General features: G+C 38.1%; 1 protein-coding gene across 1 annotated transcript in view; it reads right to left on the bottom strand.

Annotated features, from left to right (window-relative positions):
- Positions 1-461: 461 nt before the first annotated feature.
- The window catches only part of LOC136876375 (ankyrin repeat domain-containing protein 40), a 37,414-nt gene continuing 15,108 nt past the window's right edge, over positions 462-22,767 (bottom strand). The window contains exon 3 of the mRNA XM_067150267.2: positions 462-1,973. Coding sequence (XP_067006368.1) covers positions 1,615-1,973 — 359 coding nt within the window. The 3' untranslated portion in view covers positions 462-1,614. The remainder of the gene's footprint in view (positions 1,974-22,767) is intronic.

Here is a 22,767-nt window from a genome sequence, read left to right as displayed (position 1 = left end):
GAAGAAGAACTGTAAAAAGAAACCTAGAGCCACCTGTATGGAAATCCCATAGAATACTTTGTAGTGCAATATGTCTCCAGCAGGTCTAGAACAAGCCTGTAACTGTTGTCAACATATTTCAATCCGACTGTTGGATTTAACAATATGAAAGTGACTCAGGTATGAGTAACGCTAGTAAAGCCATTCCTTCTGCAACCAGTCCATTTGAAAGTATGGTTTGTAGGGGTGGTTGGTGTATACATTTCAGTGGGTTTGGTAGTGACTTGATGAGGAAAGGAGCAGGAAATTACCTCATTCATTTTCCTAGCTTACATCTGCTGGGAATCCAACCAACCTTTGGGCTAAGGACTCAACATACATAGGTCAAGAGTTGGTTTAATATTAGAGAAGTAAATATATAACTTTGTTTTCATTAAAGAGAAAAGGAAAAGTGATAGGTAGATACTAAACGAATAATATAAAAGCATGTAGTTCCAGTACTAATAGCTGCCGTTTAGCTGCAAAACAAATGTTTACAAAACAGTAGATTTATACCAACAAATGAAGGAGAGAGATTTACAAGTTTAACCCTCAAACCGGTAGTTGAAATAGCTCTAACTGGTGGGTGTGCACCACACATTTGCAGTAGCTGATGTATGTCACTATGACAGATGTATTATTCACAGAATTTGCACATATAATACACCAAAACATTCAGCATGAACTGGACTATTTGAAAAGTGGCTTGTATTTACCCTCAATGTAACATATTTAAAACTTTTTCACCCTTTAAATGCCCCCCCAAAAAATTAAAAATATTTTTTACTTACACACCAAATATAAATGACTAATCAGTTTTTCTGAAACTTTTTAAAATATACATTTTGTAGAGAAATTAATTCTGACAATAAGCATGCAAATTTTAAGTGAATATTGTTAATACTTTACAAATTATTCAATAAAAAGTACGGTAGTTGATAGAGTTCTTACCGGTGGGTGTTCATAACCTACCTCAGGTGGCACAACACTTATCCAATCACCTGCAGTGGGCCTTGAATTTACAGATGCATTTAATTCTCTTACAATATCTTCATCATTTAAATCTGAAAATGTAGCCATCGTGTGTGCATAACACACAGTAAACAAAGAAAGCAGGTCACAACAAAATCAATATGTGTTTCAAAGCTGTACAAATTGTAACCTTCATTTGCTTCAAAGATATCACATGTAAATGGATGTATTTAACAGCAAAACATTCCACATTCCAAGGAAAAAATGTGCCTGATGAATGCTGCCATCTAACGGAAATATTCTTAACTGCTTCTAGGTGTATTTACTGGTCAAGTAGACCTGACGATCTATCGTCAGCTAGCAGTTCAAGGGTTAATGAACGTTCAAAAGTGAATTTCTCTCCCTTCAGTGTGAACAATTCTTTTGACTGGAAGCAATGAATTTAATTTTAGACCCCTTAAAGAGCAATTATCATAATTCTGAATGCTGTTAGTCTTAATGCTCAACAGAAACCTAACATCTATGATAAATAAATATTGTTCTATGTACAAACATTCATTCACAGTTTTATAAAAGTTACTTTCTCTGATTTATAAGTATGTTAGCAGAAAAGAAGATATTCTCTCAGTAGAGAATTGTTTGGTTTTTGTAGAGAGAGATGGACTGATAGCCATTTACAGTTGATCCTCCAAGGCCAGGAACATGGATGAGACCATTACTGCCTGGAATAAGTTTGTTCTTGCCTGCTGCTGATGCAACAACCACTTCAATCTCTTGAAAGTCTTTAAACCTCTGCACATCCTTGTCTTTACGAATAAGTGTGTCTGGAAGTTTACGAATTCGCACCACTTGAGTAGCACTCACACCTAATTCTTCACAACACACACGTAGTAGGCGGGAGTAAGTGAGATCTTTGCGTGGAAATTCAATTTCGATGAAATCAGGATCACCTGTGTTCGCAAGTCGTACTTTTAGGACAATTTCTGAAACAAAAAAGTTAGTATAAATCGGCCATCCTCCTGTTCACAGCACGTATGGCATCAGCATGCAAAACTAAGCAAGAAGTACGATAAAAGAATAGGTTTTAGGAAAGGTACATATTTACAATAGTTCAGGAAACTTATTTCCTTATATTCTTGAAATAACTGGCTAAAACTGAAGTCTCCAACAATCCAGGAAAGAGAAGAACGAAGAACAAAGAACACAGAAGAAAATGGCTGAATTGCCTTCCTTTAGAAGTTACAATGTATACTTCACTTATCTTATTTTAAATTGTCTAATCCAAGCAAAAGCCTCTCTAACGAAAATAATGAAATCTGTATTTTGTTAAAACTTAATGCGGTTTATTTCAGTCAAATATGTACTTTCTTTACACCTGACAGATATAAGTTGAAAGTGGATTGAATATAAGTTTTCATTGTGTAATATCATGTGACCATATGAGGAGCAGATTTCACGGATGTGTGTTGTTATTTCTTGTCTTCCCCCAGCAACTTTCACTTAGAGCACACATCCTTCTGGATGTAGAATGGTGATTTGTAACTTCCTACACAATATTCTGTTTTACATCTGAAGTGGAATGTAGCTTCATTCTTGAGTCGCCACACCCTTGACGTAAGTCTCAAGTTCTCTATCCAGCTGTTTCCATAAGTTTGTGTGTTTCATGAGCTTAAACCAATTTGTGTTGGCATTTTAGACATTTTTTCATCCATGTACAAATTTTAATTTACAATTACATTGGGTTTATTCATATCTTCATATTCCTATTATTCCTTCACTTTCCTCCAGCAATTCTCTAACAAGAATGTCCTGTGTACCCAGCCAATTATGAGCCCTATAGCAGCACTGCAGCTTGGCCCCACTCCTCCACGTGCTTAAAACCTACTGATAGCAACTTAACCTCTCCTCTACTGCACCGGCCTTTTGTAGAACGTGGGATGCTGCATATTAAGACAACTTGATTTACCATAAAATAGTATTGTTACACTTATTATTAAAAATTTTAAAATTAAATGGTGTATGGCTTTTAGTGCCGGGAGTGTCCGAGGACATGTTCGGCTCGCCAGATGCAGGTCTTTTGATTTGACTCCCGTAGGCGACCTGCAAGTCATGATGAGGATGAAATGATGATGAAGACGGCACATACACGCAGTTAAAATGGTTAAAATTCCCGACCCTGCCGGGAATCGAACCCGGGACCCCTGTGGCCAAAGGCCAGCACGCTAACCATTTAGCCATGAAGCTTCTTTTGAGCAGTAATACAAGGGCCATTTCAAAACTTATGCACAGAGTGCATGCGAGTCCGTAACAGTAGAACAATTCCCGTGCGCAAAGTGTCAGTTGTAAGCCAGACTTTCAGCTATTACCACCAGTTTTCAGTGTTAAATTCAAAGTTTGTGGGGATAGCGTGCAGTGTCACAGTGGGCTTCCCGTTTCCGCAAAGGTCGGGCAAGTACCAAACACAACGGCAGAAAACAACACTTCCGCTATCATTATCGACAACACTGTGCAAGAAGATTGATGCAAAACACGTGAAATTGCAAATGAAGCAGGGCGAAACTACATGGACAAAATGTTTTGCGGCCAAAGATTCGCCAAAGAAGGTCTGACACTTTTGCAGCTGAAGTGCTCATTCTGCATAAGGCACAACCGAACGCTGCCAAACCAATATGCAGAGTTTTGGAGAATTATGGATGGGAAATCCTGCCCCATCCACCCTCAAGTCCTGACATGAGCCCATCAGACTTTGATTTGTTTTCAAAACTCAAGAAACCACTCCGAGGGAGAAGTTTTCGAACCATTCAGAAGGCTTCTGATGCAGTGACCTGAGTAATCAGACAGATCAACAAAGATGGTGTCCTTACAGGAATACAAGACTTGCTGAAATGCTGGGCTGCTGTTATTGAGAAGCATGGAGATTACATTGAAAGCCTGTAAAGTCATTTTGTGAAATTAAAAAAAATATTTGAACCATAATTTTACAGTGTGCAGAATTTCTGAAATGACCTTTGTATATAGTACATTTAAAAAAAAAAAAAAAAAAAAAACTACAAGCACCCTGGTTTTAAAGAGTTATGTTCTAGCAAACGGAACACTATCGCACCCTTGCAACGCTGCTGCTTTCATCCTAGACTGCTTATTCAACAGGTTCCCTTGTTTATATGGTAGATTTCCATCATATCTTCCAACCATGGTTAGCTCTCCAACCACATTCCATAAGGGCAGATATACAACAAAATTTACAGAACACTTACAATAAAAATGTAATATACATTACATTATTTACAAGCCGAAGTAATTCATCAATCAATTCCCAGATTAAGCAGCTGTGGATTCAGAGCAACTACTACAGCTGAAATCATCACAAAGGTTTATGAACAACTTTTCCACTTCAATTTTCAAAATTCTGTCTTTTCTTTAGTAATCATTTTCAATGTTCCCTACATGATCATATTTTTCAAGGGTGACTGAAGCCACTGCATCCTCTCTTAATTTCCAAGTTGTGCTTAAATTGCAGCTGATATTCTTCCTGCAATCTTCTCTCAACAAATATTTTATCATGCTGAAATTACATTACACAACATGACTGTGATGACTGATGACAAAGGATGTGATCAACTTTACAAAGGGGGCAAAGGAGAAGTACAACAAAGAACTGATCAAGCAAGCAGAGGACGTCTTTGGAAGGAACAACTAGTGAGACCTATACAAGGGCCTCAAACAACAGATGACCCAGTTCGCTCCCTCTGCGTTATATCTCAGAGACAGATGGATCACTGTGCCTCAATGACAATGAATGCACTGACTACTTCCAAGCACTCCTAAGTACCGAAGAACCTACCCAACGACTCCCAGTTAGAGAACCCACTAATCCTAACACCAAGCACAGCCACATACGAGGAAGTCAAAGGGATCATAAATCTTATAGCTGTAAATTGAATTTTTAATCACTTAGGGTTTAGTGTTAATCCTGTAAATAAAGGGTATCATTGGATAAATCCAGCTATGATTGCAAATACTGCTCCCATGGATAGAACATAATGGAAGTGGGCAACAACATAATATGTATCATGTAAAATAATGTCAATAGGGAACATGCATGATCCGGGGTTTTAATTAAAAATATGCTAATCTGATTCAAAATTGCATGCAGAATTGAAAAATGTGATCAGAATGTACAAATAATAACTCGAAACATGATAAAAATCTACGAAAATGTCACGTCACGCAAGTACGCGATCTCATTGGCCTGACGTCATCGTACAGGTTGACTGAATTAGCAGACGAAGTAACACACAGTGTGCTGTGAGAAGCAGGATACACTTCGCGTATTTCTACTTTACGTTAGTGTCTAGTATGGTTAAATTCGAGGTCTATACATTGGATAATAATCTGAGTGGTATATTTTAGACTTAAAATGAATCCTGCGCAGACAGTGAGGCAGAAAACTTATAAATGGTGTAGAGTTCCGATGTGCAATAGCATACCAAACAAATTGTTTATAAACGTTCCAAAGACGCTAAAACTAGGGAGAAATGGATTTTGGCGAGCTGGAGAAATGCTGGTGATATATCGGAAAAGTCTACAGTTTATTTTTTTGAAGATTTTAACGTAAGATGAATTTGTTTGAATTTTCAAATCACTTTTCCATGTCAGCTGTTCTAGTGGTAATACTTTAAATTTTAATGTATGATGCTTTATTTAAATGGTTCAATTACATCTTGGAATATGAAAGTAATAAACAGTGCATTAAATAATGCTGATTATTAAAGTATTCTCCAAACCTAACCTATGTTTTGGGTGATCCATGTCAAGATAATAAATCAAAGGGGTTATGAACCATTGTGACAGCTCTAATTCTACCAATATATCTTGGCATGGGACAGTTATGTATGTCTTTATTGAAGAGCTTAATTGGTAAAGAAATTTAGGCTATATCTAAATACTCTATAATGTAACAAAGAATAGCGTGTACATCATGAAAGGAAACAACGTGAATTTAACAAATGTATAACTCTACACAAAACCAATGCTTGTCTGTTGGGGTCTTATAAGTTAATAATGCTCAATTATAATAATTATCATAATATTAATGAAATAAATAACATAATTGCACACAGGTGAAAATAGTGATGTAGGTGTTTAAAATATTATCCAACTTATCCTAAGTTTTAGGTTATACAAGCCAAGTCAATAAACCGAAGGGTAAAAATACCGCGCGAGTTGCCCGTGCGGTTAGGAGCGCGCAGCTGTGAGCGCGATGCTGAGGCTGTACCTAAGGCCACGGCCGCTTTGTTCCCATTCCTAGTCCTTTCCTATCCCATCGTCGCCATAAGACCTATATGTGACGGTGTGACGTAAAGCAAAAAAATAAAAGTCACAGCACCCAAAGACATTCCTGTATTGAGCGACTAAAATGTCACCAGGACACTTGTCTTTTCTAATATGCTCAGCTTGTTAAAAGCCATATGTAATTAATGTTATTGGCTTCACGCCCCGCTAACTACTTCTACGATTTTCGGAGACGCCGATGTGCAGTAATTTAGTCCTACAGGAGTTATTTTACGTGCCAGTAAATCTACCGACACGAGGCTGACGTATTTGAGCACCTTCAACTACCACCGGACTGAACCAGGATCGAACCTGCCAAGTTGGGGTCAGAAGGGCAGCACCTCAACAGTCTGAACCACTCGGCCCGACTTGTGAAAACTAGATGAAGTCATATTTATCTTTATCATGTTTAACTTTTTCTCTCCACAAAGATATTTAATTCTCTTTCATGGGCCCCGTAAGTGGGTAGGCCAGTTGTCCCAACCATAAATATATATATTTTTTGGGAATGATAGATTATAGCCCTATAGTACTATGATCTTTCTTTCTTTCCTTCTTTCTTTCTTTCTTAATCAGTTTATCCTTCAGGGTTGGTTTTCTCTCGGACTCAGCAAGGGATTTCACCTCTACCACTTCAAGGGCAGTGTCCTGGAACGTGAGACTTTGAGTATGGTGATGAAACTGGTGAGGAGGGCCATTACCTCACCCAGGCGGCCTCACCTGTTATGCTCAACAGGGGCCTTGTTGGAGGATGGGAGGATCGGAAGGGATAGACAAGGACGAGGGAAGGAAACGGCCGTGGCCTTAGGTGCCTGGAGGAGAAGTAGGAAAATACGAAAAACCACTTCGAGGATGGCTGAGGTGGGATTCGAAACCCTTCTACTCAGTTGACCTCCCGAGGCTGAGTAGACCCCGTTCCAGCCCTCGTACTATTTGTTTTCAACTTTCATGGCAGAACCGGGAATCGAAACCGGGCCTCCGGGAGTGGCACACATTAACCACTACACCACAGAAGCGGACTAGTACTATAATTCTACCTATATGTTTATGTTAGTGCTGAAATCCGATTTCTTGCTTTACTAATGCTGAAAGCCCGAAAATGTAATGTTATTCTTTAATAGGGGAGTCAGTCTAGAAGGAAATGTTGAAAGTGATGTGATATCTATCCAGGTTCGTTGTTATCCTAATACTATGGGTTACAGTACATTGAACGTATATAAAAGACACCACTTACAAACTTGCTTGTTATCCGCGAATTTCTGCGGCCATAAAAGTCACTATTTTTCAAGAATGATGACATTTACACATGATAGATTGTCTGACTGTGCTGTTTTGAACCTTTCTTCCGTCATTTCTAAGTTATTCGCGATCATCAATAATAAACAATCGGCTTTTAGCAACGGCTGATGCACAACGGCTGGTAGAGCTCCATGCGGTACTGGATCGTGACGTCACAGCGCGCCGCTTACGTCAGAGGCCGTTTCACTCGCCTTGCGGAAAGGCACTATTAAATATTTTTTTAGTGGTAGAAAACAAGGCAACATACCACAATGTAATACGTTTACGTACTATTTCATTGGTGTACTTTTCAAAAAAAATATTTTTGAAAATGATGCATGTTCCCAATTGAGGAATTAGGTAATACAACTCCTGTCAATAAATCGAATTGGTAAATATACCTCTGCTGTAACCAGCGATGATGAATGAACCAAAGCTGATACGGGTGTTGGGGGAGCTATAGCTGCTGGTAATCACGAAGAAAAAGGAATCTGAGCACTTTTAGTTATAGCATCAACTTCTCAAGAACAACAAAGCCTCCGGAGAAGACAGGATAGTAGCAAAAATATTGAAACAAGCCAGAGAACACCTTCAGGAACACAAAGCGATCCAGGATATATGGGCTAGCGAGACAGTTCCCAGATGACTGGACTTCAGCCGTTATCCCCCTGATCCACAAGAAACTAAACAAAACAGACCCCTGCAACTACAGAGGAATATCACTCTTCAGTCACATATAAAATCTTTTCCAAAATCCTAGAACGGCGTGTAACGTGGCAGCTGGAAACGTTAGGGGAATACGAAGCAGGGTTCAGAGCATCGAGATCCTGTACTGAACAGATACAAAACTTCAAGACCAACCTCCAATATGGCAAAAAGAAAAAAAAAGCCAGACGAGTAGTTAGTTTCCTTCATCGACTTCCAGAATGTATAAGACTCAGTAGATAGAACGACTCTTCAAAACCCTAAGGGAACTAGGACTCAATAATAAAATCAATAGGTTGGTGCAAGCCACCCTGTGAAACATCACTTCCAAAGTTGGATACATTGTGTCATCCATAGACAATGTTTGGTTACTAAGAAAATTTACTCTAGAGTTACATGAAACTTTGATCTCTGCCGTGAAAATGCCACAATTTTATAATAAGAATGAATCCTGCTTCCGGCTCTCGAACCCAACACTTAGCTACAAACACAACTAGTGGAGACCTCTAAACCAACAGGGTCAGGCCATTCGAGGGGTCAATTATTTAATAAATTGGACTTTACATGATATTGATGGTTTTCACTATTTCGAATGACACAACGCTGTACCTGGCCTTTACTCTCTCTTATACTACGTCCGCTAATTTCTGTTGCCCTCTAGACTACATGAACATGTGACTCTTTGAAGACAGACTGTTCTTATGTTTTTATTTGTGATTTTTTCCTCATTTGAGAGTGGCATACAAAACTTTTAGACCGAGAGGTTTTCAACCTTGCCACAGCATCGTTTTGTTTTAGATTAATCATATTTCACTTGGTTTTTACATATTTTTTCTCATTGGTTTTAATGATACTCTTCCAACATCAATTCACGTAGCTTTTAATATTTTTTCATGTAAGATGGTTCAAAATGATCTGAAACAGGGTGGATTAAAAATCGCTCCTTCAAAAGATGGATACAGGTATTGAACAGGAGGACGTAATAAAAACTTCTCTTTTGTAAAGTAAATGTGCTTTCTTTCACAAATACATTCTGATTTGGCTTTGCCAACTGGCCTATCTGGCAGACTATCAGCAAACTCAATGACCTGAATATCCAACTAGAGGGGTTTGATGAGCATGCATTCAAGACACAGGACAAGGTCATACGTAGAGGCATCATTTTTTCGCATTAATTTTTGAAGTATTTCGCGAGAAGGATACTAATTTTCGCGTTATTTTGCGAAATAGATATTGCTGTATCGCTTTAATTTCGATTTAATGAAATTTTAAAATTAATCATTAAAGGTTTAATTACTATCACTGATTGTTGATTGTGGAGGTTTAATAGATAGACTGTACATTGTGCCATTTCACTGTTATGAGAAGTTACAACTGTAAGTAGAACAAAGATGGAATCCATGTATCTGGGAATAATTAATGCCGAAAGATCTGAATCATACCGCATGTGAAGACAAAAGTGCTTGCATCAAGTGGGAGAGAAGAAGAAGTAAGATCCAGAAGGCAGTGAAAAGGATCGAACGGGAATATTGTTACTAACAATTAAAAAAAAAAAAAAAAGGAGAACGAGATTGGATTGCTACCAAGAAATATATGGATTGAGGATAGAAGTAACTGTACCAAACTTGAAGGCGGCACAACAAGAAATCAGCTCCGCGGGATAAAGGAGGAATTCTAAAAGCTACATTGCGAATTGAACTAGAGATCAAAAATTCCATTCAGCGATCTCCAAGAGACGTGAAGAGAGGAAATAACGGCAACTAGCTTACGTCATTGCAGTCCTAGCTGACGTACTTCACGATATTACCGAAGTGAAGAATTACAAAGGGAATCCTACAATAACTGGAAATATAGTGAAGAAAAAGAATTAATCATTTCAAATTCTAAAATTATATCAAGTTAAGGAAATATTCGACTAGTAAATCAACTTTTTCACAGGAAACAATCTTCATGTTAGACAGCTTCTCGCAGTTATTCTCAATGGAAATGCTAATCAATCTTATATGCCATTCTATTCCGTCTAGACCACAGATGAACATGGAGCTCTAAGGAGATGATAAGCCAGACTGCCCAAATGGGTGCCGCAGGATGACGTGGCCGACCGAGATGACTGAGCCCAGAGGAGGAACATGTGAATATTTCCCGTCCACCAAGGGAAATAAGTAGCGACGTTTCATTATTTCCTGTCAGCTGGACATATGACGGCGACTGGAGCTGCTGAATTCAGATAAGTTTTACTTTTAAATCAGTGTAATAATGTTTGTATTTAACCGTAAATGTAGTATGGTTTATTAACTTGTTCGGTGCGAAGTGATTAAACAACAAGAGTGGTGTGATAAATTAGAATGAAGGTGGATAGGTAATCTTCAGATGTGCATAACAAATCCTTAGATAGGTAGTCATTCAGTGATAAAAGCCTACGTTCGAAATATGATCCATGTAGTGTGAAGTTCTGAGTTAGTCAAAGTGACAGTAGTTGTATGATACATAAAAGAGCGATAGATACATGTGTACATTGGTTATAGTCAATGAATGTCAAGTTAGGAACCAACTATAGGTTATGCTTGCTAGGTAGACAAATCTGTTTATGATAAATGGTGGTTATGACTGGATGAAGGTCATAGTATTTGGAAATGTATCCGTGAACCGTAATTAATTAATTAAAAATAAGGGCCACAATGGCAGGAAGTGAACCCGTGTTAGTGAGGAGACAGATTATGGTTTTGAAAGTATAATAGTAATATTTTAGAGAAGTTGATACGTAATTGATGATTGAGAATAATGATAGTTATTAATTCTACGCGAGGATGAACACGGTGATGTGGCTATGTACTTAACGGTTTTCATGCAGAGTTTTCCTAATTAGGAAATGAACGTGTAGCAATTTCATGTTCTGTTTATCTCACGAGCAAGCAAGTAGGAGTACAAATTAGATCTGAGTGACATCTGTTGGTTAGAACGTTCACTTGGTAGTGTCAACAACATCTCAATTAGGAGGACGAAATGAACACATGTACTGTCAAAGTTTTCTTAATACCAATTTATTCTCAGACGAGAGAAACGTGGTAATTTCTTAGGCGACATCCCATCACTGATGACCAAATGGAACTATAGAAATGATTTTCAACGATCAAGTTTTCACACTATGAACCACTCTTGATAGCATACTTCGGACAAGAATAGTAGGGTAGTCATTAACAAGTAGGATATCGCACCTATGTTTAGCTTAAGATGACGAAAGTATTTGGATCTTTAAATGGTATATGTGTCTTACTGGTTCTGATTGAACTTTTATGAGAACTACATTGATTTGAAGGGGAAACTTATCGGAATTCATGCAGAATGAAATAGTCTGAGACGAAGAAGCATTAATATTCGATATTGTGATTTGATATATAAGGAAACATTAGGGAACTATCCTCCCAGATTAGCATCCCTAGGTATTTATTAGTATGTTGAAGGATAGGATTATTCTATGGCAGTAAGTGAATATGAGCTCCGAGAGAGAGCTAATAGTTAATTCGGACCTCATATGTAGTAGGAAGGATTCCAATTCTTGAGATATTGCTATAAGTCTTAGAAATGCATCCTGGATACCATGAAGAAGATACCCTCAATCTATATTTTGCTTATTGGAACTCATGTTGTAAATATTTCTTTTCTTTCTTTGCTAGGGTGCACCCAAACTAATAATTTTCTTTCTTGTTACCTAGACCAATAACATATTTTATTTCTTGTTACTCAGATAAATAAGTAACTATACAGATGAGTTTTTCTTTAGTCATCCGAGTAAGTTTTCAATTATTTATATGAATTTTTGGTTACCTAAGTTAGGAAAGCTTTCACCAATTTAAGTATTCGAACATATTCGATTTGTTTCAATCCATTAATTGAATGCTTTATTCCAATTTAATTATTGCTTGAAGTGCCTAGAGGGAAAATTTGACATTTTCTTTTGGATTATGGGTTTAATTTGATAATTATGAGCTGGAGTTTAAGAGTATTCAGCTTAATGATGGCCTATTCAGAATTTAATGTCTTGCCATACATTGCATTCTGTCCCTGATTTTGTGGGCAGGCATGACCTGAGCACTTAACGTAATGAATTCCAGTAGATATATTACAGATGACGAGGTTGAGCAACTCTTACTTTAGAATGCGTAGTGGACACTGGATGTGCCAAATACCAGTAGATTTCCATAAACAATACTTACATGTATCTTTGCACGATACCGCTTTTTCTTCGATTTTTCTTTCCACCCAGAAACGTGGAAATGTGGAATAAAGGAATGACATAGTGCAATTAGAAGGAAAAAGGTAATGAATAATTAAATATTGAATGGAGAAATAGGTAAATTCCTGAGGTTAAGTCCATGTTCCCTCAATATAGGCCAAATAAACAGTTGACCATACAATTTCCTTTACCAGTTTTTTTTTTTTTTTAATGGAGGATAGTCCAAGATTCGAATTCTGGATTGAGATATTGTTATAATAAACAAATATAGAAATATTAAACAGTTCTTTCAATGTGTTTGTAGTATAGAGATCTAGATTTAGGGAAATGAGAGCGATGACATCTTAATAGCATAAGAATTAGAATAAGCAACATACGAGAGTCGTTTCTATAGATAATTTAAGTCTTATATGGCTCCACATGGTATATCTTTCTCCGAATTGGAACTCAACACCCAAATTGTTAAAATGTTTAGTTGGAAGATCATAATTAAGCTAGCCTGGATATTATGCGTCCTTTCAGTGAGCCGGGAACGGCGCAACATACCTGGTACATACTTTTGAAGCCATTTCCGGACTGCAGGGTCGTCTACCTTCTCCAGCGGGATGTAGGCTTTGAGTAGCATCGCTGTTGTTTCGTGAATAAATTCTATTTTTTTCACTCTTAGCTTTTGCATATCTAATGAGAGTTCTATTGGAGTGCTAAATTTACATTCTGAATGTTCCTTATTTTTAAAACAATGTTTTGAGACAGTATCTTCTTTCTTCCACTTGATACGAACATTACAAAATTTACACATTAAAATATTGCTTTCCGAAACGTATAAACCTTCACTCGCAAACTGTTTAGCTCTGCTGTGCACCGTAACACTTGTCGAGCAACTCATCCTCACTACTGTCTGTGATCACTTTCTTAATTTTACCTGACCACGAAGTCGAAATACACCAGTCAGTTGTGCTGCTTGTAGACGTCATTAGGGATTCCAGGATTGCACAATGCCGTGAGGAGACAGGCTGGGGTGGATTACCAGCCACCACAAGAACAACATTCCAAACATTTCGTTTGGTAAGAAACCTGGAGCCAACCCCTTTTCTTTGATGCCATGTCTTAAAGAGATTTTCCAGAACATTAATCTGTTGATGAATCTTTTTTCGCTCTTTCGTTTTCTTTTCATACATAATCTTGAACAAAATGTCAAGTTCGTTATTCACTACAGATTTTGCTGTAATATTGCACTTATCATGAAATAATTGAATTTTGCTTTAAAATGGCCTTATCGCTTTAATTCGCGAACATAATATTCATATTTTCTTAAGCAGAAACATATGATTCGTAAAGATATCGCAAAATCGCTTCAAAATATTTTTTGTCGCGTTTATCGTTAATGCGAAAAAATCATGCCTCTAGTCATACGTTTCCACAGTAAAGTTCTGTTCTGGGTTAACACTTTGAAGATGAGCAACGTACATTGATTGTAATGTTCCGTGGAGGATGAGCAATGTACACCGTAAGGTGTTGAGTTCTAGTACTTACATATCCACTTCAACGTACTAAAAATGTTAGCAGAGTGCTGGAACACATTCCACAGTTCATTATAAAAATACCAGGTAACAGCACATCATCAGAACCTATATTTTATTACGATACTACTGTAAGTTGGTACTACCAAGGCAGCTTCATAGCCGTATGGTCTCGTGTGGCTTGTGAATTGTAAATGCGCAGTTGCTTGGTGTAATCATGGACTCAAAACGTCTAAACCAGCAAGAACTGGTTCAAGCCTCAACGACAACGGCGATTCGGATTAAGAAATCGAATATAACTGTTAGTAAATTTATATATATATATATATATATATATATATTATACCAGGAATGCCTAGACCCTGGCACATATGGATTAAAAACTTTATTTCAGCATACAATTCCCTTCCGATATGTGAACAGCTGAGCGAAGGAACATTCCAGTAACTACCAGACTCCACGAGCAAGCCAGGCAAGGTCAAGTGACGTCACCTGCCGCTTGTAACTTGCCTCCCCTAGAGACGTTTCTCGAAGTTTTTTTTCTTTCATGAACTTTTTAACGCTTTAAGCAATTGCAACAGGACCAACGCTAAATTGTAGCTGACGTTATAAAAGTAAAACCCAGCAAATTTCAAGTTAATCTGTCAAGTAGTTTTTGAATTATTACAATTTAAAGTTTGAGAAGAATGTGCACTGTCAGTCACCTGATTCATAGCGCCACCCCTCCTGGCGGGGATATATATGCCACTATGTCAAGGCTGGCAAGCAGTGTGTGTGTGTGTGTGTGTGTGTGTGTGTGAGACAGAGGGAGAGAGAGCAGTCTGACCCTTGTACAGTCTCGTTCGCGGAGGAAGTACACTCTGTCGCGTTTCGTGAGTCCGTAATTATGGCCATAATCGATCGCCGGCGAACTTGTAAAAGACGTTGCACTGTACTTATTCTATCGTGCCGTGGCTACGATAAAATTCAGGACATTTCAGAAGATCATACTTGTGAACTTATTGAAGTGAGAAGTGAAGTACACTAGCGCATGACATGTGAACTTTGTTAATTTCGCATAATAGTGAACTACTACGATATCTCAAACTGTGGTGTGTGATAAACAGAAACCAGCAGTTACGATAACCCTAATTATTCTAGGACTCATTTCTTTTAAAACAGTACATCCTTGAACTGTGTCTCTTTATTTACTCAATGTTCGTGCCATATCAGGACACGACTTTCTCCAGTAATAAACTTGGTGAATATTAAGAACTTTTTATTAGACAATTCATGCTAATATAATATAATCACGATCAGAAAATCAGCTTTATCTGTTTACGATATTGGTTCAGAGACTGTGATCAGAGACTGTGATAAAAATTATTACACGTTGCACTTTCAAGTGTTTGAACTGTATATTTATAGACGTTATCAGTGACGATTTTAAATAGTGTCTTATGAAGCAAGGACTGTAATTATTCACTTAGCATCATAAAATTAGAATACGAGCTAAACTGCGTTTTACGACAGTGAATGATAATATCTGTGATTACTAATCGCGCCAATTGAACTTTCCATGTTCAAATATCACCTCCCAGAGCAGCGGAAGTCTTGGTGAAATACTTCAAGATCCAGTTACATCAGACATCATTTCATTTATGGTACCTATCGAGGGACGTCAACGTGGTCTCTTCATGGAACATCACCGAGTTTGAGTCTCCGTCCGCACTCCGCGGAATGTTCCAGACTCCCATTCAACATTTGTAAGCAAAATCTTCTCTTCTAAGTGAGTAGTCACAAACTGACTGACTTTCTTTTCATTAATCCCGAGCAGTGATATTCTCAGTGCTATGTGTGAACAATATTTCATAACTTTTCATCCTTACCAAGAAGTTCATATTTAGTGATAGATTTAGTTTTCAAATTTAATAACTAATTCATGTTCACATTATGTAGAAGAACTTCAGGGTTTTCAAGTGTTCTATGATCCTTAATTTGAATGCTAATGAACTGAGAAACATTCATCAAGAAGTTAAATTTTTATTTCAATTTTTCAATAATAAGTGTGTGTTCATTTTTTTTTTTATTTAATACTTAGAAAGACTCTATTCATAAAAGTTAAAAAGACTATAGGATCAGTGATATTCATTTATTTTTTCTCGAACTGACTTCAAGAAGATCTCCGTTTAAACCTTTGATTTTGATGAAAGATTTGAGTCCTATATTAATATTGCAAAGCGATGAATCTTTGAACATTATAAATAAATTGTTAATAAAAGTATAACCATCTATTATTCGCCCTGCAGTTCTATCCTGCTCTGTATCGGCTCCTAAATCACCTTCCGCTACCTGAGGTCCTTCTCATGCCCAATACCCACGAACTTTTCCTGGTACAATATACAGTAGAACCTCGATAATTCGAAATCGGTTAATTCAAAATCCCGCCTAATTCGAAGAAGCTCTCGTTCCCGGAAATATGAGATACAGTTTTGCATGTTATTTCAATTGTTTAATTCGAAATACGGATAATTCGTAATTCGAAGTAATGTCGGCCCCATTACCGAAATTCAGACTTTTAATTCGAAACTGCCTTTACATTTTAAAACAACAGTACCGTATGTTACAGAGTAATTTCAACTCGAAATTTATCTGCTCCCCGTCATAATAGAACGCGCGTTCCGGAACGTGGAGGGGTAGCTTTCCACACTTACACTCACTTCGGTAGGTCTACAGTGCGTTTCATGATTGCTAAGTTGAATGAAATCGGAACTCTTGTGTGTTCAACCTTTTAAGGAACGCCGTAATATCACGCAACATGCAGTGTGCGGGAAAACAGAATCCACTAACACTGGCGATGCCGACAGTTGACGAAAAACGTGGCAAATATAATAAATTCGTAGGCACCGAACAATACCGATACTGACATTGCTGGTGAAACTGCATTGCTTTACGGTATGTTAATGCAAGCCCAAACGGTCTTATTGTTTTAAAGGAGAAATTGCCAGCCGGGAAATCGTACAGTGTGAGGGATGGGGGTCATAGCAGTGCGTTGCAATGCACATGGAAGCGAGATACTTTATTCCCTCGTCATAGGAAACTTCGATAAGCCACAATGTTTTAAGAGCGCCGGGCACTTTCCATGCCAGTACAAAGCATCTATAATAAAAATGCAAACAGTAAAGAAATCCAAAAAATAATGCATTTGCACAGGGGAACCGGCATAATTTATCCTTGTCTTTGAATTGTGCGATTTTTTTCTTTCGTTGCGTGAGGTTATGTTTGTCGGTGATTTATTCAGGTGCATTATTTGAACATTGTAAATGCACCTTGTTGGATACATTTCGGAAATAGCTTTTTCCATGGCATTTGAAAGGTTTAAACTGTGAATCGAGGTGATTGCATGTATTAATGGTTCTTAGAATACTTCGTGGCGCGGCAAGTGTTTACATTTCTGAAGTACGAGAGAAGTGCCATGGCGGGAAATCGTACAACGATAGAGTCATAGGAAAGTTCGATTTTAAGGGCATCGGGTACTTTCTGTGTAAATACAAGGCATCTAAAATGCATACAGTATAGTAATCCAATTAATAAAGCACTTGCACATGGGAGCGAGCATAGATTTCTCCTCGTCTTTGAATCGTGTTTTTTTTTTTCCTTTCTTTCGTTGCGAGGTTATGTTTACCAGTGAGATATCCGAGTGTATTATTTGAATACTGTAAATGGACCTTCCTGGATACATTTTGGAAATAGTTCTTTTTCCATGGCATCTGAAAGGTATAAACTCTGAATCAAGGTTAAATGCATGCAGTAACGGGCCTTAGAATATTTTGTAACGCGGCATGCGTTGGTACTTCTGAATTGCAAATTGACGGTTAATTCGAAATCACGTAATTCGAAGTCCGATTTTTGAGTCCCAACGACTTCGAATTAACGAGGTTTTACTGTGTATATATATATATATATATATATTTTACTTTTCCCCTGTGTGGAAAGAAACGGGAAACTACCTCACTCCTTATTTCCCTAGTACGCCTCTTCAGTGATGCCTAGGCTATCTGTGATGATGGCGGAGCTGTGGGGGATCCAACCAGCCTTTGGGCTGAGGAATGAACATGCATACTTTTCCCCTGTCAATTTTAACTATAACCGCACTTGTACCCAACGTTATTTAATTTAATTTTCTCTAGTATATGGATGCTTACATACTCATTTTTCTTCCCATTTTAGATGAGACTTTAGTTGGCCTTGAAAATGCATCTCAGGATGGGTGTGTTGAAATAAGTGCTGCACAGCCATATGTAGCTATAAGCCAGTGCCCAAGAAATATATTTTTTGCTATTTGTTTTACGTAGGACCGGCACAGATGGGTCTTATGGCAACGGTGGGACAGGAAAGGCCTAGGAATGGGAAGGAAATGGCTGTGGCCTTAATTAAGGTATAGCCCCGGCATTTGCCTGGTGTGAAAATGGGAAACCACGGAAAACCATCTTCAGGGTTCGAACCCACTAACCCCTGGATGCAAGCTCACAGCTGCGCGCTCCTAACCGCATGGCCAACTCGCCCGGTGCCCAAGAAATAGACAGTGGTTATCTTATGATGACGGACAGCCTCAACTTCCTGGGCTTGATGAAATATCCGGTGTGCAAATTGCAACTGATGAATCTTCAACAACATTGGTCCTCTTCACATATTTCTTCAGTGATGATTTGTTCAAAACAATCAAGAGAGAAACTAATCGTTATGCCAGGCAGTCAATTGACAAGTTACGTGCAGAAGGCGAAATGAAAGTGAATATTCTATGTGGAATAAATGGACCTATGTAAAATTATATGAACTCTACATATTCTTTGTCACAGTTTTACAGTGCCTCTTGTTAAGAAGCCGAAATTGGAAGATTATTGGACGAATAATCCTGTACTGCAAACAAGTTTTGCTTATAAATTAATATCGCAAGATGCTGCATGCTGCATATTGTTGCCAGTAATACCTTTGTACCTCGAACTGAAACTGACCATGACACTCTGCACAAGATCAGGCCATTTTTTGACAGATTTGTGAATCAAAGTAAATAAGCTTTCTTTCTGTCAGAGAATCTTACAGTTGTTGATTGAATATGTCCATTTAGAGGGAGAATAATTTTCAAAGTTTACATGAAAAACAAACCACAAAAATATGGCATGAAATTCTATGTACTCCGTGATGCTAAGACAGGACACATGTTGAACTGTGAAATTTACATAGGCTCACGTGGTAATGTGGATAACAGTACCGGTATATCACAGTTGATGCAACAACTCTGTGCAGATTATTTTCATAAAGGCCACACAGTTTTCATGGATCACTTTTATGGGAAAAAAAAGTCCTGCTTTTCTACATGAGCTGTGGAATATGAAGACTGCTGCCGATGGAACCGTAATGAAAAATCGTAGAGGAATCCCAGCTGATTTAGTGCACCAAAAACTAAAAAAATAATGAACTCTCCTTTCAAAAGAAATGAACATTTATTTTTTTCTAAAATGGAAAGATACCAGAGACATCTACGTACTTTCAACAAAGCACAGAATGATGGCCACTAATATTACCGTGAAGACTAAAAAAGGTATTGCTCAAAACATGAAGCCTGATGCTATCATTGACTACAATCAGAACTAAACTGGTGTAGACCATAGCAATCAAATGTTGAGCTACTATCCGTTTGATTAACGTCAACTAAAGTGGTGGAAAACGGTGTTTTTTCATGTATTTATGACAATGGTAGTCAACTCTTATTTGTATAAGGAAACAAGAGTAAAGTCAGTTCATCTTTCTTACATAGCACAACTAGCGCGAATGTTAGTTGACAAGGGTGGTGAGTTCGGAATTACAAGTTGGCGGTTAATTCAAAATAACATCATTCGAAATCCGATTTGTGCGTTCCTAAGACTTTGAATTAACAAGGTTTTACTGTATCGCAAAACTAACATCCGAATTTGCCAGTGTGTCTGTTACAAGTGTTTACATTGCACGAAAAGAATTATCCACCACCGGCGATGTTACTATCCAAGTAAAAAGAGATCGCGTGTGAGAAGTGTTTTAGATGTTGAGTGTGACAAATTTGTGAGTCACAGCTATGCGACCCTAACCGTGAGCCTAACTCTCTCGGTGGAAAAAAAAGAGAGAAAAAAAAAAAAAAGAAAGTGAAGTAAGAATTCATTGGTTTGCAGACAAGAACACATTTAAACTCATTCATTAGCCATTTCTAAAAAAGATAACCGATTTAAAAAATGTCAACCTAGTATCAATCGACTCTGCTGTTGAACGTTTAAACTAACTCCGATCACATGCGCAAAATTAAAATGACTGCAACTGAATAAATTTTACTTTATGTAAAAATACGGGAGAAATAAGATGAGAGAATCAGAAAATAGGGAAGCCAGGAGATCACGAAAAAACAGGCTCAAATACGGGAGAGTTGGTATCACTAGATATGGAGCACTATCTGATCTGCAGTGAACTAAGCATCACTAGATCTAGGACAGAGAAAGTGAAATCTGTAGGCAGACAGTTAAGGATAGAATATCTCCAGAATAAGTAAATTAGACAGAAAGTACATAGATTTCATTAGAGAATAGTTTGAAAGAATGAGATAAATTCAGGATATAAAAAGGCAATGGGTAATAATAATAATTTTGTGTGGCTATGGGCGGCATACAGGGATGCAGCAGTAGACATTTTTTACAATCAGCTTTATGTCGCACCAACGCAGATAGGCCTTATAACAACGATGGGATAGGGAAGGGCTAGGAGTGGGAAGGAAGCGACCGTGGCATTAATTACGGTACAGCCCGAGAATTTATCTGGTGTGAAAATGGGAAACCACCGAAAACCATGTTCAGGGCTGCCGAAAAGCTGATAGCTACATGATCCAAACCGCACAGCCACTTGAACTGCTACAGTAAAAACAGCATAGCAATGTCCAAGAACTGTGAGTAAACATGGGAAAAAACCACAAACTTGCTGGACTAATGATAAAAAATATGTAAGGGAAATTATGGTCAAGGAAGTGGAAAAGATTATAAATAAACTACATTGTCATAAAACAGGAACAGATGAAATCAGACCTGAAATGGTGAAATACAGTGAGAAGGTAAGGATGGAATGGCCTTCACAGAGCAAATGGAGTAGCATGGAATGTGAGTAAGGTACCTTCTACTTTGGCAAACACAGTAATTGCACCTACCTATAAACAAGGGAACAGAAAGAACTGCAACAACTAACGAGGTATTTCATTGATCAGTAAACCAAGCAAGGTGTTCTCAGGTGGAGCCGATTACCTAGAGGTTTAGATCCCTTTAAATAACAAGCATCATCACTTGTTCGCAGGTAGTCTGGAAAGGGGTGCGCGATCAACGGTTGAAAGTTCAATGAAAACCAGTGCGCTTTCAGATCACAGAGAGACTGTCAGCACCATATCTTCAGTATGGGTCAAGTAGCTGAAAAATGTTACAAGAGGAATAGACTGTTACGCCTGTTTTGTAGATCTACAGGCGGAATAAATGATGGGAGTATCAAGGGAAAGAATGTTAGTCATACTGAGGAATTATGGGTACGTTATTACAGGCAATCAAGGGTATTTATGTGGATAATTAGGCTGCAGTGAAAACTGATGGTAGAACGAGTTCTCGGCTCAAAGCAGTTTTAGTGGTTAGACAAGGCTGTAATCTTTCACCTTTGTTGTTTGTAGTAGGCCTATACAGTATATATGGGTAATTTATTGAAAGGCACAAAATGGCAGGGAGGAATTTGGTTGGGTGGAAATGTAGGAAGCAGTTTGGTCTATGTCGATGACTGTCTTAATGGCAGACTGTGCCAAAAACCTGCAATCTAATATCTTGGAGCTTTGAAAAGAGGTGCAGTGAGTATGATACAGAAATTAGCATTTCCAAGACTAAAGTGATGACAGTAGGGAAGAAAACTAAGAGGATTGAATGCCAGGTTGGGAATACAGAAACTAGAACAGGCAGCCTATTTCATGATTGTAGGACATGTATTCACCCAGGATGGTAGCATAGTAAATGAAAGTGAATCAAGGTGCAGCAAAGCTAATGGAGAGCTGGCAGTTGTGATCAACGGTATTCAAAGACATAAACATCATTTTAGTTCCGTATTGAACTGAGATCACAAAGTTAGGATTCCAGTAAAGTTCCACCTTTTCAATACGAAGGTTAAGTTGTACAAGATCTTGTCTATTTATGGGACCGGTTTCGACATATATAAATGTCATCAGCCTAAATCACTAAAAGGGCAAGTACATAATAAAGATACATAACATCATACTTCATTTTTACAAATAAAATTAACCAAACCAAACCCCATGGTACTACAGCCCTTGAAGGACCTTGGACTACCAAGCGACAGCTGCTCAGCCCGAAGGCTTGCAGATTACGAGGTGTCGTGTGGTCAGCATGACGAATCCTCCCGGCCGTTATTCTTGGCTTTCTAGATCGGGGCCACTATATCACCGTCAGATAGCTCCTCAATTCTAATCACGTAGGCTGAGTGGACCTCAAACCAGCCCTCAGGTCCAGGTGAAAATCCCTGACCTGGCCAGGAACTGAACACGGGGCCTCCGGGTAAGAGGCAAGCACGTTACCCCTACGCCACGGGGCCGACATAAAATTAACAGTTTCATTAAAAATATGAATTTGGCGTGTTTTGAAACACATAATAGTCCTATGCTGTACAATC

This window comes from Anabrus simplex, chromosome 6 (assembly GCF_040414725.1).
Source record: "Anabrus simplex isolate iqAnaSimp1 chromosome 6, ASM4041472v1, whole genome shotgun sequence".
Taxonomy (NCBI): Eukaryota; Metazoa; Arthropoda; class Insecta; order Orthoptera; family Tettigoniidae; genus Anabrus; species Anabrus simplex.
Note: the sequence above shows the minus strand (reverse complement) of the source record. Positions and strands in the feature narration are given on the sequence as shown.